The sequence below is a fragment of the Myotis myotis genome, unplaced genomic scaffold (assembly GCF_014108235.1).
Source record: "Myotis myotis isolate mMyoMyo1 unplaced genomic scaffold, mMyoMyo1.p scaffold_m19_p_10, whole genome shotgun sequence".
Taxonomy (NCBI): Eukaryota; Metazoa; Chordata; class Mammalia; order Chiroptera; family Vespertilionidae; genus Myotis; species Myotis myotis.
Genome location: NW_023416314.1, coordinates 48,400,092 through 48,418,931, shown reverse-complemented (window position 1 = coordinate 48,418,931; position 18,840 = coordinate 48,400,092). Strand labels below are relative to the sequence as shown.

At 37.8% G+C, this 18,840-nt stretch overlaps 1 protein-coding gene across 8 annotated transcripts in view; it reads right to left on the bottom strand.

The window, feature by feature from the left end:
• Positions 1-18,840, bottom strand: part of USP47 (ubiquitin specific peptidase 47) — a 99,257-nt gene that overhangs the window by 67,081 nt on the left and 13,336 nt on the right. For 7 of the 8 annotated variants that reach the window (XM_036325400.1, XM_036325396.1, XM_036325397.1 and 4 more), the window contains exons 2-3: positions 6,683-6,742; positions 33-236 (exon numbers count right to left, since the gene is read on the bottom strand). In XM_036325400.1, coding sequence (XP_036181293.1) covers positions 33-236; positions 6,683-6,742 — 264 coding nt within the window. The remainder of the gene's footprint in view (positions 1-32; positions 237-6,682; positions 6,743-18,840) is intronic. The other variant, XM_036325394.1, reaches the window with a different exon arrangement.

Here is an 18,840-nt window from a genome sequence, read left to right as displayed (position 1 = left end):
TAAAAGAAGATGCTTTAAGTCTAGGGTTTTACCATATCAGCAGTATTGATTCCATTTCCCCACACCAAATCAAAGGTTCCATTTATGTAGCCTACTTTGTTGGCTACATCTTCAAAGAGCTTTCTGAGTGGAGTAGAAGCTGGTAAATTTAAAGTGATCCGTTCATTCACTGTCTTTGAATTAGTAATATCTTGTATTATACATAAGACTCTAGGTTCTTCAGCAGCATTTTCTATCTGAAATTTAAAAAGCACACACAAATATTATTTATCTTTATAGCCTAATTTTTCTATGATTAAATGTTTTTTAAAAATTTCACAAATATTATTTTGTTTGTGCTAGTATTACTATTTTATGTCTGAAACAATCTAATGGATATGTCAAACATATAAAGCACCATATTTGTTTGTTTTGGAAAAACTGGGGCATCTTTAAAAATAAACAGTCATTCTTGTAGATATTTGCTTTTACCTTTTAAGGATATAAATCAGTGGTCCACAAACTATGAAGACAGTATTCTTAAGCAATTTTCAATTGAAAATAACAAAAATCTGATCTTTAAAAATGTTTCATTTCCTTGCTAGTCAAATCAAACATGTGTTAAGTCTCCTGAAGAAATAGTAAGGGGAACTGTGTAGAAATGCAGTGAGGATTGTTTAAGATTGCAAAATCCATAACTAAGGGACATAGGCAACCAGGCCTCCAGACCTTTATGATACTGTACCCATAGACCAGATGTCCAAAAAGTCAATTATCAATGTATTGGGAGCTGACAAGCTTATCCAAACAAATCAGCCAGCAGAGGGAGAAGTTTTAAAAAGCAAGAAAAACATTTTTTTAATTACCAATGTAGAAGAAAGTTGAGGTCACGAATTCTCCTTCCTCATTTCTCAGTAATTATCAAGACAAAGAATTTAAAGGACATTTTCTCAAAGAAGCTATGTCCCCCTCAAGCTATTGAAGGACACTGGTTTTCTTTACCACTTTCCACAGGGCAATAGGCTACACTGGATACTTGTGGAAGAAGTTCTTTCTCTCCTCTCCTAAAATGCCCAACTCAATGAATGGCACCTTCACTGATCTGGCAAAATCAAAGAGCTGAACATTTTTCTTGTCTTCTTCCTCCTCTTGACCTCACACTATCACCAAATTTTTATTCTTTCTCTTTATTTCTGTCTGCAATCAGAATCTTACACTGAGATGATGGCAACAGCTTCCTGAGAAATTTAACTTTTCCAATGTCGTCCTCCTTCAATCCAGAATAGTATTTTAATATGCAAATTTGATTATGTAACTATTGTGCTTTCCATCAAAGTAAAATGCAGCAGTTATTTAACTGGAGGACCTCTCACTATCCCCATGACAGGCTTTTCAGAATTATGAACTGTACAAACTGGTACTGTATGCAAGAACTTATTTCTTTTCTTCCTTTTTACAATATAAGCTCTTGTTACTTCTATATTATCCATCTATATGTATAAACCAAACAACTGAACGACCAGTCGACTGATCACTATGACACGCACTGACCACCAGGGGGGAGACGCTCAACACATGGGCTGCTCCCTGGTGGTCAGTGCACTCCCACAGCAGGAGCGCCTCTCAGCTGACCAATGGGTGCCAGATGCAGGGTTCACCGCTGGCAAGTGCAGCTGTGGCTGCACGAGCCTCTCCTGCCTCCGCGGCAGCAGGCGCAGTGGGGCTGGGATGTGCAGGAGCAACAAGGTGCCCAGCCCGGGCTCAGGCTCCTCCCAGGCCAGGGGAGGAGCTTCGCACACTACTACATCCCTTGGGGGATGTCGGATTGCGAGAGGGCGCAGGCCAGGCTGAGGGAGCCCACGGGTGCACAAATCCGTGCACTGGTCCTCTAGTTTTTATATAAGAACTATTATTATCATTGGCTAGTATCAAGAGAGAATAGCCACAAAGTTTGTTTGCTTGTTCGATGGGATGATACAATTATTTGTTCTGCCATATATAATTTTGGGTTGCAAAAGATTACTGAAGTTAAGTTTAATCCAATTATTTCAGAACAAAAATAAGTTGTTATAAAATAAGTACAATGTTTAAAACAGATTGGCTAATGATATATTTCAGACACATCAACATAATTACCAACAATAATCCATTTAAAAGGTAAAAGAACAATACATTTCTATAAATAAACAACAAAAAAAGCATTACTAATATACTTCTCAGAAAGGAAAAAGGCTTTACTTATAAACTTAAGGTGTCATATTGAACATGTAATGAATTATTTTACACATTTCAATCCAAAACTGAGAAAACAAAGTGGACCTTTTAAAAAACTGGTTTACAATAAAAGAGTGAGCAACTAAATTTCAACTATAAAGGTCCACTTTTACAGTTTCAGTAGTATATTTCAGAAGTAGGTTCAAGTTTTCAAGGTATAAAATATATGGTGGCCAGATTTTCAAAGCTTCAGATAAGCTGGAGTTGATCGTCCAAGGAAGATGACCCTAAGAATTCAGAAATCAGAAGTGCTGACACAGCACTAAGAACGGTGATGTGGCAACATCAAATAGCCAGACATTAATAGTTCCTAGTTTTCCCCCTAAATACATGAGCACAAGCTATGGGCACTCTAGCCTCCTCACCTTTCACCCCCAAAATATGGGGAAATTATCCCCAAATGAATCTTATCTGAAGACATAAATGTACAATAGTAAACAAAATTTAATCCCATGTATGCCTTTTATTCTTTTTAATGACAAAAGCTCCTTACTATTCATTGCATATAAGTAATTTTGCTCCATTTTTTAAAAAATAGAAAGAGTTTAAAGGAAAAAGTAAAAATCACCTGTTAATCCCATAACACAAGAGATAACTATTAACGTTTTGGTGTATATCCTAGAAATAGTTTTCCTACACACACACACACACACACACACACTCCTATGCTTTATAAACACAAACACTGGTTAGAATATAAATGCTACTTTGTAATTTCTTTCTTTACTTATAAATATATTATGTAATCTTTCCCGATCAAAAATTTAAAACTCATCATTATAATAGTTGAATAATATTTTATTACATGAATTAATAATTTGTTCCATCAATTCCATTTTACTGACTCTTAGGCTGTACTTTATTACACTTTTAGAGATAATTTTGTGATGAATATCTACATAACACTTTGTGTACTTTTGTTTCCTTAAAATTCCTACAAGCAGAATTTTTGAGACAATCACATTTTACTCTTAAATTCAATTCTAGGATAATTTAAACAAACAAAACTCTCTGCTCTTTTTTAAAGCTCTAATACAGTCACTTGTAAATTATATGATTTTATACCCAACCTTCTGGCCCATTGTTTATTACTAATTTAATTTAATATGTGGTTAACATCCATGAACTGCATCTAAATTTTTTATATTACTACTGCCAACACTAATCACAGTTCCCAATCCCTACCTCCCAATTTGGTAACTGATAAAAAAATTTTTCAATTATAGGATACCATCAATAAAGTATACCAATAATTTTATAATAGCTTTTAAACAACTCTATAATATTATATTATACATGCTGATTTAAAAAACATTTAAATGTAAAATGGCATTTTTTAGAATTAGAAAAATAAAGTAGGTTTCTTCTTAATTTCTTTGGAGTTCTAACCCTGATTGATCCTACTTATGGAGGGGAGGAGGGGGAAGAAGTACTGCCATCTTGATGTGAATTAAAAGATAGCTAAAAATTCTTTGCTATTCTTTTTCCTTTTTTTCTTTTTCCTCTTCCCATGCACATGAGCTGGCCTTGTGACCAGCTAGGACCAACAGAATGTGACAGAAGTAATACTGTGCGGGACCTAAAGAAAGCAGCAGCTTCTGCTTTTGAACTTCTAGGAACATTTCCTCTTCTAAGCCAGTCACCACAAAAGAAATCCAGTTAGCCTGGAACCACCATGCTGTGAGGAAGCCCTAACAATCCACACATAGAGAAAGTGGCCAGTTAGTGAAGCACTGAGGTGTCTGATATGTGAAAAAAGCCTTCTTGTATATTCCATCCAAAGCCAGGCACCAGCCAAATGGAGCCAAGTAATGATCTCAGATGATACATGTGAAGTAAAGTAACTGACCAGCTGAGCCTTTGCTCAAATACAATCTCATAGGATTGTGAGCAAATAAACTAGTTGTTTCAAGCACTAAATTTTGGGGTAAGCCATTCCATAGCAGTAGATAACAAAAACGCACCTATATATATTTAAGCACAGGCAAGCTCTAGTTGGGAAGGGTGGTGACGGTGATGTTGTTAAGGGGGTTAAGGAGGAGGGTGGCCATTTAAGCACTAAAGCCAATATTAAAGTAAGATATCTGAGGACAGAATGTAATTTATGAAAGGGAGCACAATTTTTGAGTCAAAAGAGTTCTATGATGAGTAAGAGGAAACAGACAAGAGAAAAATAAGTGCCAAGTTTTAGAAAAGTCTAAAGAATGCTCCATTAGGAAAAACATCTATAATAATAAAAGCATAATATGCTAATTAGACTGGACGTCCTTTTGGACTACCTTCCAGACAAAGCTGGGGCTACGAGGGAAGCCCGGGTCCTGGGTGCCGGGTGCCTGCTGGCGTACAGAGGGAAGCCCGGGTCCCGGGTGCCTGCTGGCGGCCAGAGGGAAGCCCGGGTACCGGAGGGAAGCCCTGGTCCCAGGTGCCAAAGGGAAGGAAGGCCTACTCTTGCACGAATTTTGTGCATTGGGCCTCTAGTTTAATTATATTTAGGTGAGCTTTTGAGGGGCACAAAGTTTTCTACACAGGAAGTCTAGCCAAGTACAAAAAAAGGGATAAAACATAACAGCAGTTATATTAACACTAAGAGAGTGTTCTGTCTTTATGCTCATTGCAGAAACAACGCTATATTTCCTAGAAAAGTCTGAAGAAAGAATCCTTGAAAAATATTGGGATTTTTTCATTGAAAACTTATTTTTCTTCCAAAGATAGGTTTACTGCTAGGAACATCTATAAGGGTTTGACACAGATAGTTCTAAAAAATCTCAGAGACTGCTGAAGGCATGCTTGTTTGTGTCTTGAGTGATTTAGGCTCCTTGGCATTCTTAGCAGTTTTAATTTCAAATCTGAGTTCTCTGATGTTAACATCAAAATTTTTGTTTCACAAAAAAATACTTCCTAGGTGTTTATTTTGAAAAACACAAAACAAGATGTATAATTCATGGTATATATTCAGAATGGCATTAGCATGTAGAAAACACTTTGTAGCGGTTCTCAACCTGTGGGTCGCAACCCCCTTGGGGGTCGAACGACCCTTTCACAGAGGTCGCCTAAGACCATCTTGCATATCAGATATTTACAACTCATAACAGTAGCAAAATTACAGTTATGAAGTAGCAACGAAAATAATTTTATGGTTGGGGGTCACAACATGAGAAACTGTATTTAAAGGGCCAGAAGGTTGAGAACCACTGACTTAAGGGATGAAGGGATTGGGGAAAAAAGAGAAAGAACTCATGGACATGAACAATGGTGTGGTGATTGAGAGAGGAGGGATGGGTGAAGGCAGAGTAGGATATAGGGGATATAAATAGTGATAAAAAAAATTTAAAAAAATGTATACACATATTAAATAAACAGCATTACTTAGTATCAAATAAAATTCAAAGTTATCAAGATTCAGATTTTTCTAACAGAAAAAAATTAAGATAAAGTTTAAAATATTAAGAAGGAACCTCTTTACCTACAAATTTAATTATTTTCTCTCAAAACTTTCTTCCTCTTAATGCTATTATAAATAATATAGCATTATTGTTGCAAACTAAAAAATACACATATACTCATAAGTCGATTTTATCTACTTCTTGACAAAGGAGCTGCTATGAGCTAAGAAATTACGCCTTAACACAATAGCCTTCTGGATATCCACAGATCACGTTTAATTCATTATAATACATTAAAAAAAGAGAATTGATGGTGTGAACACTTCTGCTGATTGAAATTTATTCAATTCAGTGGGCTCACACAGACTGTGCATTTTTACTTTAACAAGTGACAATTCCTGGGGTAGTAATGGGGATCCCAACATATATGGCAAAATAAACCACAAAACAAGATTATTTTATTTTAAGTTCCTCCCTTCACACCACTCCACTCCAACCATCTCAGCAAACTCTGATGTAATATGATCTGTTGCTAAGTGGTCTCTTGCCACAGGTCACTTGGAGAGGACAGAGGAAGAACACTAGGGGGGAAAAAATTAAGTAAAGGTTAAAATGGGATGCTACAGCACAGGAAAGTTTAGGTTTGAAGTGTATAATGGGCTGCCAGAAAGTTAACAGTTTACATAATTCTTCAAATAAGATTTCTGGATTTTGACTCAGTAAATTATTAAATAATTTAATTCCAGAAGCATTAATATTTCAGAAAATAAATATGCCTGTACATAAAAGAGACAATATACCCAAAAGTCAAAACAAAGGGATCTTGTGGTTTTTATATCAGTTTCCCCACTCATTCACTTGTTAGAAAAGAAGGGACAGGCATACATTCATTTAAGGTGACTTTCTTATTATTAAAATTGGGTAGAAGTAAAATAGTTAAAACAAGCATAAAACTCAACACATGCCTTGTTATTAAATAAAAATACTAACATGCTGTTACATGCTCTGCTGATTATCACACTAAAGCAATTACATCAGCAGTCTACCTGTAAAAATTTCTTCTTCATTTCATCAAAGATATTTTGTCTGCATCTCCAAAACACATCCTATGATATACAGAGAACAAATGAATCACAAATTATTTCTTTAAAATACAGAGGAAGGGAGTGAAATGAGAACAATTAAGCTAAAAACATTTTTTTTTGCAAACAAAATACATATTAAAAATATCACATCATCTAGAATTTTATTCAGAAATTATATTTGTAATTTTTATCCTAGGCCTCAATTTTTTTTTGAATATACTTTTATTGATTTCAGAGAGGAATGGAGAGGGAAAGAGAGAAATATCAATGATTAGAGAGAATCATTGATTGGCTGCCTCCTGCACGCTCCCTACTGGGGATTGAGCCCAGAACCCAGGCATGTGCCCTGAACCAGAATCGAACCCAGGCCTTTCAGTCCACAGGCCGACACTCTATCCACTGAGCCAAACCAGCTAGGGCTCAATTACTCTTATAAGGTTACTGAAAATCTGTGCTATCGCTGTAAAGGATAACATGGAAAACAACCACATCTCAACAAAGAGCAGTAGCTTAAAAATTGTGAATAAATAAAATGTTCTGTCACATAATATTTTTCCCAGTTTTATTGAGATACTAGTGGCCCAGTGCATGAAATTGGTGTACAGGGGGGTTCCCTCAGCCCAGCCTGCACCCTCTCCAATCGGGGACCCTTTGAGGGATGTCCGATTGTCAGTTTAGGCCCATAAGGATCGGGCCTAAACTGGCAATCGGACATCCCTCTCGCAATCTGGTACCGCTGGCTCCTAACGGCTCACCTGCCTGCCTGCCTGATCACTCCTAACTGCCCTCCCCTGCTGGCCTGATCATCCCTAACTGCCTCTGCCTGCCTGATCACCCCTAACTGCCCTCCCCTGATGGCCTGATCTCACCCCCAACTGCCCTCCCTGCCGGCCTGGTTGCCCCCAACTGCCCTCCCCTGCCGGCCAGATCTCGCCCCCAACTGCCCTCCCCTGCTGGCCTGATTGCCCCTAAACCCCTGTTAGCCTGATCTCACCCCCAACTGCCCTCCCCTGCCAGCCTGATCGCTCCTGCCCCCACCACCATGGCTTTGTCCAGAAGAAAGTAGGACGTCCGGAAGATGGCCGGTCAACCCAGTCTAATTAGCATATTACCGTTTTATTAGTATAGATAGGTTATATAGGATAGGATTACTTAAATGGGGTGGGGAGAAGCCTTTTTCAGCAGGAGGAGATGCTCTTGGCAGACAAAAATACATAATCCCTATATCTGGACTGAAAGCCAGCCATATGCACTATACTGCCAAACCAATCATTTAAAAATTGAATTGCTTCTTACACCTTACACCAAACAGCTGCTGCCCTTAAAACCCCTCCTCAGCCCCCACCTTAGGTTCTGCTTTCGCAGTTCACCCAGATTAGGTTCTGATTTGTTGGTTTCTATGCCAGTCAGTGTCAAAAGCTCCGCCTCCTAAGCAGCCATTGACTCCTTGTAGTTCACCCAGATTAGGTTCTGATTGGTTGGTTTCTATGTCAGTCAGCGTCAAAAACTCCACCTCCTAGGCCAGTGATGGCGAACCTATGACAGATGTGTCAGAGGTGACACGCGAACTCATTTTTTGGTTGATTTTTCTTTGTTAAATGGCATTTAAATATATAAAATAAATATCAAAAATATAAGTCTTTGTTTTACTATGGTTGCAAATATCAAAAAATTTCTATATGTGACACGGCACCAGAGTTAAGTTAGGGTTTTTCAAAATGCTGACACGCCAAGATCAAAAGGTCGCCATCACTGTCCTAGGCAGCCATTGGCTCCTCACAGTTCACCCAGATTTGGTTCTGATTGGTCGGTTTCTATGCCAGTCAGCATCTCTGCACCTATCTCTGGGCCTGATCAGAGAGGTGAGGCTGATCGGCAGCCCCTACGGCTGGCGAGGCCCGAAGAGAAAGAGAGGTGTGGCTGCTGGCGAGGCCCCGAGAAAAAGAGAGAGGCACGGGCTGATCAACAGCTGCCATGGAGGCTGTGGATCAGACCCTGCTTCTCTCTCCAGCCTCTCTCCAGGCTGATCCACAGGACTGACTTCCAGTGTTTGGTCATCCATTTGGTCCTTTTGGATGTTACAAACCCTGGCTCTTTATATATATATAGATAATTGACATAAAACATTGTATTATTATTATCACAATAATTTTAGTTAATATCCATCATCTCATTTCACATAGTGATGAGAACCTGGACGCTATGCTGTGTGGGAGCCAGGTAGCCACATGGAAAGGTCATGTGTAGATAGATGTTCCAGCCACAGCCCAAATGAGATCACAGCTGGCAAACAGCATCAGCCACCATACATGTGCATGAGAAAGCATTTAGATCAAGCATGTCAAACTCAAAGGCTAACATGGGCCAAATAAACAAGGTTTATGTGGGCTGCAAAAAAACAAAAGCTTCAATATTCATAGAAATGTAGCTTTATTTAGATAGAGACATGCTGAATACAAAGGCTGAAATAAATGAGCAATTGTTAACATAAAAGAACAGAACATTTTAATAAGAACTAACATTTTTTCTTGAACATTAACTTACCAGACACTGAATAACTGCACTAAATAATAAGCGTAATGCAAATAAACCTATCTTTCTTGTTCTCCAAAATATTTCCTGTTGCGCACACCAAACAAGTCAGTACACGACTAATGATCTTGCAATCGGCTGCTAAAATATTTGGTGCTAGTATTAGTGGAGAGAAATGGTGCGCCTGCGCAGAAGGCGCGGAAGGGAAATGAATGCAACACGATTATAGTAATCAGTCATTAGCGAACGTTGTAGTTTATTAATAATTATGTATAAAGGATATTGTAAAAATTAAGTTACGAATTTTTATTAAAACATTTCTTACATACCATTATATTGGCTGGGCTGCAAAAATATTCGTGGCCCTAACCAGTTTGGCTCAGTGGATAGAGCCTCGGCCTGCGGACTCAAGGGTCCTAGGTTTGATTCTGGTCAAGGGCATGTACCTTGGCTGCAGGCATATCCCCAGTAGGGGGCGTGCAGGAGGCAGCTGATCAATGTTTCTCGCTCATTGATGTTTCTAACTCTCTATCCCTCTCCCTTCCTCTCTGTAAAAAAATCAATAAAATATATTAAAAAATAAATAAATAAACTGTTCTTTAAAAAAAAAAAAATATTCGTTGTGGGCCACATGTGGACCACGGGCTGTGAGTTTGACATGCTTGATTTAGATGATTCCAGCTCCAGCCCTTCAGCTGCCCCAGCTGACACCTAGCAGAGCAGAAACAAACTCCCCTAGTCCCGCTTTGCTTAAATTAACATCTGTGAACAAAATTCACTAAGTTCGGGGGCAAACTGTTATATAACACAAGATAATCAGAATAATAGTCAATTTCTCAATCTAGTCTTCTCACCATCCTATATAAAATTACAATCCTCTTGGTGCACTGGTTGGGTGACTCAGTTGGAGTGTTGTCCTCCACTCCAAAAAGGTTGCAGGATGGATTCCTGATCAGGGCACAAACTTAGATTGCGGGTTCGATCCCCATTAAGGTCATGTACAAGGGCCAAATGATCAATGTTTCTCTCTCACATCAATGTTTCTCTTTCTCTCTCTCTTACCCCTCACCCTTTCTCTCTAAAATCAATAAACATCCTAGGGTGAGGATAAAACAACAACAATCCTCTTGTTAATCTTCATTTCCTTCCCTTGCTTCAGGTTTCTACACAGTACTTACAACGACCTGAAATATTTGTTTGCATTTTACTTATTTATTGTCTATCTCCAAAAAAACTTGCATCGTGAACCAAGATGAAGTATCAGACTAGACTTACCCTCCCCACCTTAAACAACTAAAAATCTAGATAAAATATATAAAGAAATAGTTTTCAAATATTGAACAACAGCCAACACAAGACAGCGATCCCTGTGAAAAGCGCCTTCCAGGCTGCAGTGCTGGGAGGGAGAAGCCAGGTAGAGTCCAATGCAGCAAGCTCCCCGAGTTCAAGAGATGAGGGGGGCAGTTCGAGGAGGCCAATTAAGCTAGAATTTATAGGGCAGAATACTAGAGAGAAGAAAGCTGCACGAACAGCAAGCTTCAAAGATCTTTTCTGAATATTCAGCCGAGTACTCAACAGCATATGCATGTAAAGAAACTATATGAGGCAGGGGAAGAACCACAGGAAAGAATCCCTGGAACTCACTTCAGTTTCCACCAGCCAGAGTGGGGAGGTTTGCGGGGGCAAAGAATCTCATTAATACACAGGGCATCAGAAAACCTTACAACACAAAATTAATAGCCTTTAAAAAAGTCTGTATAGGGCCATGGCTGGTGTGGCTCAGTGGTAAAGCATTTGCCCGAGCAGTGAAGGGTCATGAGTTTAATCAAGGGCATGGTCAAGGGCAGGTATCTGGGTTGTAGATTTGGCTCCAGTCAGGGCACTTGCGTGCTCTTGAGGGAGACAACCAATTGATGCTTTCCTCTCTCTGGCCCCTTCCCTCCCTTCTATTCTCTCTAAAAGAAAAACCAATGGAAAAATATCCTCAGATGAGGGGGGGTAGGGGGGAAGTCTATTGGGAAAGAAAAGGACACATGTACAGAATAAAAGAATTGCATCAAAATGTTTATAGTATTGTCTTTCAAGGATGGAATTAGAAGTAATTTTTTTTCCTCTTTATGTTTTTCTGGGACTTCCAAATGTTTGGCACTGCACATGTATTTGTTTTTACAATTTAAATGTAAATCACAAAAAAGAAACTTGTAAATTTAGTTAACATATATAAAGTAAAAATTTTTTAAGTGTTAGTCCACTCTTACCCTATCAAGAGAAACAAAACAACTAAGTGCACAGTAAGAAAATGAAAGTAATTTGATCTGGGGGAAGTTCAAGAACTACACTCTTAGTGTGTACAGCACGCAGAATGACGTGTCTACAGAAAACAATAGAAACTAGTATAATTAAGATCAGGTAACATTAGCAGATATATAGATTTTAGGCAATTTGAGGTTACTACATAAAAACATAATTAAAGAAACAAAGGATACCTAAAATAAGGAAGGCAATAAACTTCAACTTCTAGGATTCCTTTGCTTCAGATAATATATACTTGGAAAAGTACAGGGAACAAGGAAGGGTGAAAGCCTCTTAAAAGGAAATTAAAAAGAAAAGAGCACTAATTTAGATAGTGGTTAAAAAAGAATTACTGTCACTTATAGGCTTAGAGCCAGACACAATATTCTACTCTTTAAAATATCTAATATTTTATTTTCTGGAAGAGGGGGTAGATGCACTTCTCCCTATTCCTCCCTCTAAATACAACTAAAAATGTTATGTATAAGGCAAAGATAAGACATTGAAATGTGAAGAGAAAGCAGACTTGCTAGAGCCCCAAGGAATGAAGGACATGGTGGTTAATTCCCTTTTTAATTTTTTGCCTAATACATTTTGGTCAGAGGGCACACACTAAAAAAGCCCCAAGAAAAGAGTTCCCTTCCCTAGCTAAAGGATCAGGAAAGGGCAGCCTTATAAAACAGAAGACTTTTAGACACTAACCACCATATACTACAGCCAAACATCACAGAAAAAAAAACAGAAAAACTATTGCCCTGCCAACACTTTCATCATCAAAGTCTGAGAGAGAAGTCTTAGATTTCCAACCTCAGCTGGTTGTAACAAGGCACTCCCTTTCCCCTGACCAGGGTGGTATCAAAGAAGACCTAATGGGCAGCAAGAACTTTCATTACAGCCCAGTGGTAAGGAAAGCTTCCTCACTTCTCCATCACTGGAGGTCACATGGGGATAACAAAGTGCCTCACCCACTCCCAATCCAGCAGGTGTCCACAGAAGCAATAAAAAGGCACCCCCTCTCACCCCAGATTGTAAATAAAGGAGTACCCCCTCTTCCCTGTTGACATGGTATCAGAGGAGGTCTCTTAAAAAAAGATTTAAATAAGATCCAGAGTCAGCACACATTTAGCCCAGCCAGCGTGGCTCAGTGGTTGAGGGTCGACCTATGAATCAGGAGGTCACAGTTCGATTCCTAGTCAGGGCACATGCCCAAGTTGTGGGCTCAATACCCAGTGAGGAGTGTGCAGGAGGCAGCTGATTAATTATTCTCTCTTACCGTTGATGTTTCTATCTCTCCCTCCCCCTTTCTCTCTAAAATGAATAAAAATATATTTTTTAAAAAAGATCCAGAGTCTTATCATAATACCCAAAATGTACAGAATATAATACAAAATCATGTGTCAGACCAAGAACCAAGAAAATCTCAACTTGGAGAAGAAAAGACAATCAACAGATGCCAACACAGAGATGATGTAAATGTTGAAACTATCCAATAAGGAGTTTAAAATGGCCATCATAAAAACATTCAACAAGCAACTATGAACACACATGAAATAATAAAAAAAAAGTCTCAGCAAAAAATATCAGCTAAAATACAAAAACTCACTAGTGGGCTCAAAAGCAGAATGAAGATGACGGGGAAAAGAACCAGTGACCCTGAAGATAAGAACAATAGAAATCTTTATCTGAACAATAAAGAAAAAAAAAACAGGCTTAAAAGAACCCATCTCAAGCACCTATAAAACTATACAAAAATATTCTCAAGCACCTGTAAGACTATAAAAAAGGAATCTAACACTTGTGTAATCCAAGTCCTAGAAGAAAAGGAGAAAGGGGGTGGGCCTGAAAGAGCACTCAAAGAAATAAGTGACAGTTATGCCCTAACTGGTTTGGCTCAGTGGATAAAGTGTCAGCCTGTGGACTGAAAGGTCCCGGGTTCGATTCCGGTCAGGGGCATGTGCCTTGGTTGTGGGCACATCCCCAGTAGGGGGTGTGCAGGAGGCAGCTGATCGATGTTTCTCTCTCATCGATGTTTCTAACTCTCTATCCTGCTCCCTTTCTCTCTGAAAAAAATCAATAATAAAAAATATATATATTAAAAAAAATAAGTGACTTTATAATGCTGACATATTTGTGGCATTAAAATTATAACAATGTTTTCCTCTCATTTCTATCCTAACACTCTTCCCACTTTTGTCTTATTCTTTTTAATAATAGTAGTTTTACTACTGGTAAAGGGTAACCCACTAATAATGTACTGTAGGTATCTAAACTTAGAAACTAAACAAACTGCTCTCAGGAAGAGAAATAATATGCCTTTTACTATTCCTGTTATATTTATATTTCATTACAGCTAAGTTCTCTTCTTTAAGTAGTGACTCAGCTTGTGAAACAACTGATTTGTTTAAAGGTCTTGAATGTTCTTCATTATTACTAAATCAAAGAAGCTGTAACCATGCTCTTTATTTAGAAGCATGGATAATAATTTAAATATAAGAATATCACTTTCTTATAATACTCTAAACATGAAATTATACAACTAAAAATGTTAAGGTTATTTAAAACTATTTAAAGACTTTATTTCCTATTGGAGTAAGCTACAGTGTAAAGAGCAATATACTGCAGAGGCAAAATATCTAGACTAAGAACTCTCAGGTTAAGGTGGCTGGCTATTTTTTTTTTTTCCTGTGTAATCCTATGCAAGTCACTTATCTGTGACTCTCAGGCATCACAAAGAGATTTTTTGAAGATCAAAAGAGTAACTTGAAATGCTCCATAAAGTATAATATAATACCATATAAAAGGTATTATTATATAATTATCAGTTACTATCCTTATAACAGATTTAAGAAATCTACAATCCTCAACTATGTTTATACATACATATTATATTTATATATGCTTTATATTATTTAAAATTTCAAAAGATAATTGTTTTTGGGTAATATAAATTTCATCAGATGAAAAATCTGCACATACCTAATTTGTTTTCTGATTGCACTTGCCATGGCCTTCTCACAAGTTTAAAAACCTACTACCAAAAAAGTAGAGAAAAAACTACTACTAAAAAGTTTATGTAGATTTATAATTTAGGGACACACCTCATACTTTATCACCATGGTCCAGCTCCCTTATTACAAAGATGAAAGAAATAAAAAAAGAAAGGCCCAGAAAGAGTAAGCAACTAGGGCAAAGTCAAACTAATGAGTTTTCTGATTCCCAAACCATTGTCTTTTCAACCAAACCAGTTAATATGTAAACCTCTCTCTCAAAGAGCCTACCAAAATTATCGCCACATTATCTTTTAAATAATTACCAGTTTTCCCTATGGAAATCATAAACTCCTTGAGAATAGGCACTTTTCTCTCCTATCTTTTCCTAGCAAAACTTCAACCATGTAATACTTTCATAAGGTATGCTTTTTAATCAGGCTTAATAAAAAAACCTTAGGCACACAAAAAGATGCTCTATATCATTAGACTTTAGAGAAGTGCAAATTAAAACCACAGAGAGATATCATTACACCCTAATTATATCATTAAAAGTTAAACTAAACTGAAAAAAAAAAAAAAAACCACCTTACATTGCCAAGTACCAACAATGTACAGTAGCGACAATGCTCATACACTGATGACTGGAGTGCAAAATGGTACAGCTACCTCAGAATAGAGTTCGGCAGTTTCTTACAAAGTTAAACATTCATTTACCATATGAAGACATGGCCACCCAAAAAACTATACACAAATATCTGTAGCAGCTTTATTCAGAATCACCAAAAATTGTAAACAACCCAAATGTCTATCAGCTGGTGAACGGATAAACAAATTGTGGCATTCAGCAATAAAAAGACTGATGATACATGCAATAACATAGATGAATCTGTTTTATGCCAGTTGAAAGAAGTCAGACTCAAAATGCTACATACTATATGAATTCCAGTATATAATATTCTGGAAAAGGCAAAATATGAGGGCAGAAAACACATCAGTGGTTGCAAGGGCTGGATATAAAGGAATGAGGTGACTACAAGGGTCATGAGAAAACTTTTTTAAAGTGATGGAGATATTCTGTATCTTGATTGTGGCTATGGTTATACAATGAATAAGTTTGTTTGTTTTTCTAATCCTCCCCCGAGAATGTTTTTGATTTTGAGAAGGACAGAGAGAGAGAGAGAGAGAGAGAGAGAGAGAGAGAGAGGGAAACATTGATCAGTTGCCTTCCCTACTTGGGGACTGAACCCACAACTAAGTCATGCCATGGCCAGGAATTGAACTCACAACCTTCTGGACCATGGTATGATGCTCCAATCAACTGAGCCACTTGGCCAGGGCTACAATGTATAAATTTGTCAAAATTCATAAAACTGTACTCCTTAAAAGGGCAAATTTTACTGTCTATAAATTATACCTTAGTAAAGTTGACTCACCCAAGGATTTTAGAGAGATGAAGGGGGAGGGATCAAGGAGGGAGAAAGAATGAGTGGGAAAGAGGGGGAGAGAGAGAAACATGGATCAGTTCCTGTAATTTTGGTAGGCTCTTTGAGAGAAACATTGATCATTTGCCTCATGTACTCACCCCAACCAAGATCAAACCTGCAACTTTTGGGTGTACAGGATGATGCTCCAGCCACCTTCTTCTTCATTCTAGCTTTCACTACCTGAGACCTTGAGTAAGTTAAAACACTTTTATAGTCTACTACAGGCCCAGCGCACAAAATTCGTGTGCGGGTATGGTCCCTAGGCCTGGCCTACGATCAGGGCCATCTTCCCTGGCTGCCTACAGCTGGCCCCGCCCCCTGTCACCACCCACCCCCGGTTCCCCTTTTGCCATTGGGTGATCAATGCCTGATGGCCAGGGGAAAGGACAAGAGGCCAGCTGTTCCTGCCCGCTCGCTGGCCCTGCCCCCGCCACGGGTCATCCTGTGTGTATGGGGCGACCGGTGGGGCGGGGGCCTTGGCCTGGCACCACCTGCATCCCCCCCCACCCACCCCCGGTTCCCCATTTGCTATCAGACGATCAGAGCCTGCCGACCAGGGAAAGGGACTGAGAGGTGGTCAATGCACCTCACAGTGACTGGTCCAGCGGCTGTTCTGCCATTAGGGTCAATTTGCATATTACCCTTTTATTATATAGGATGATTTCCTCACTTAAAATTAAGGGGACTATAATACCTTACTACTACCTTTCCAGTGTTAAATCATATTACTGAATTGTAGATACATTTTCTGGATCATGTCTATTTTTCTTAGAATTCTTAAAATTATATTTATATTATGTTTATGGTAAATATTTCAAGACACATGAATTTAAAAATGTCAAAATTAAAGCAATTACTATTGCTTTAATGCCTTTTAATAAGAAATTTGCAGATGTCTTTTAATAAGAAATTTCATTGTTAGGTATTTAATTTTTTTTTTTTTTTTTTTTTTTTTTTTTACCAATTCCCTTTCAATACCTCAAAGTACTATAAAGAAAATAATATTTTATACAATTTGGTGCAAACCTAAAATTAAAGGAAATCAAATTAAAATACCTAACCACATAAAAGGATAGACATTTAATATCTATAAAATGAGAGAAATGTATATAAATTCAGTTTATTTATATTTACTAAAGCAATACGTATCTTTCATGAGTCATACAAAAATTCCACTTTCTAATCCAGCCTGGAACTAGCTGAAATCAAGAGCTCCTCTTAGTTAAATATTAAAGTCAATTTTACTTGGAGCATTGGGAATATCCTTGGGAAGATTTCATTAATCCCTAATTAAAAACATTCCTTGTGGTGTTTTCAGATGCTGCCTTTGCTGCAGCCACCACCAGAGTCATCCTTTTATAGCACCGGTGCCACCTCTAGCCTACTGAGCTTCTGTCAAAAAGAAGAGGGGTAACAGAGAGGTCTCTCTATTATGGCTCCTCCAAGATGAATGCCTGCAAAAAGATCAGCAGAAAGCAACCAGCTACAAAAGTCACTCTGAAAAGGTTGAAGGAACCACATGGTGACAAGCTTAAAACTGTGGCTGTCAATAAAAATCCTAAGTACACTGAATTTCTCGCTTGCAAAAGCTTCCCTTCTAGCATCAAGTGTGAGAAATTGCTTGGGACTTCCAAACAGATCTGCACTCCCAGAGTGCAGCTACTGGCACTAAAGAAGGCAAATAAGGCCTATTTAGTTGGACTCTGTCCTATATGTTATCCATATCAAATATGTAACAATTATGCCAAATGATATCCTGCCAGCACAACTCACATGTGGAGAATGAGATTAAGGTGAATTATGATGGGAAAATTTTATTCTTAAAAAACAAAAAGTACCTAATTATATGACTGCAAATAAAAAAGAAAAATAGGTGAGAGAATAAAGTATTAGCAAATACCCACTTCTCCCATTTTCATTTGTGTGTAAATTTTTAATATTTAGGACATAAACATTCATGTAAGTAAAATGTTTCAATGAACAAATTTCAGCAACTAAACTTTATAACAATTATAAACAAATTGTTAACTTGGTTAGGGAGAGGAAAAAAACATTTCCTTGCCCCCTAATGTTTACATAATAAAAATCTGAACTCCTTATAGGTATACAAATCCTTCAGAATTTTGAGACACAATATGCCTCAACTATCTTCTCACTCAATCCCAGCACCCTAAGCATCTGCACTAAACTTTTGCTAGTTCTTAAAATGCATTACAAATTTTGTTTTAAATGTTATTCCTTCTAACTAAAACCTCTGACCCTTTTTTTATCCTCACCCAAAGATATGTTTATTAATATGAGAGAGAGAGAGAGAGAGAGAGAGAGAGAGAGAGAGAAAGAAAGAAAGAAACAAAGAAAGAAAGAAAGAAAGAAAGAAAGAAAAGAAAAGAAAAGAAAGAAACAAACGAAGAAACAAAGAAACAAACACTGAAAACATCCACTGGGTTCCTCCCATAAGTGCCCCGTCTGTGGACCCGCAACCCAGGTAATGTGCCCTGACAGGGAATGGACACTCCAATCAAATGAACCATCTGGCCAGGACTGACCTCCTTTTTTACATGGCAATCAAGTCATCTTTGGGACCTAGTTAAATGTTACTTTCTCATGGAATCCCCTAAATTAAGCCAACTGTTTAGGATTTAGGATTTGTGCTATGCACATAAGGATGTTTAGCTGAAAGGTCATAATTGGAACTGTAACTTCAAGTAGCCTATTTAAGAACTAAAAAGTTATTATCAGGAAGTTGGGATATTATCTACCCCACTGAGTGTTAGGGGTGGAGTCCTTACAATATTTTTAAGAAAAAGAATTTTCTGAGACT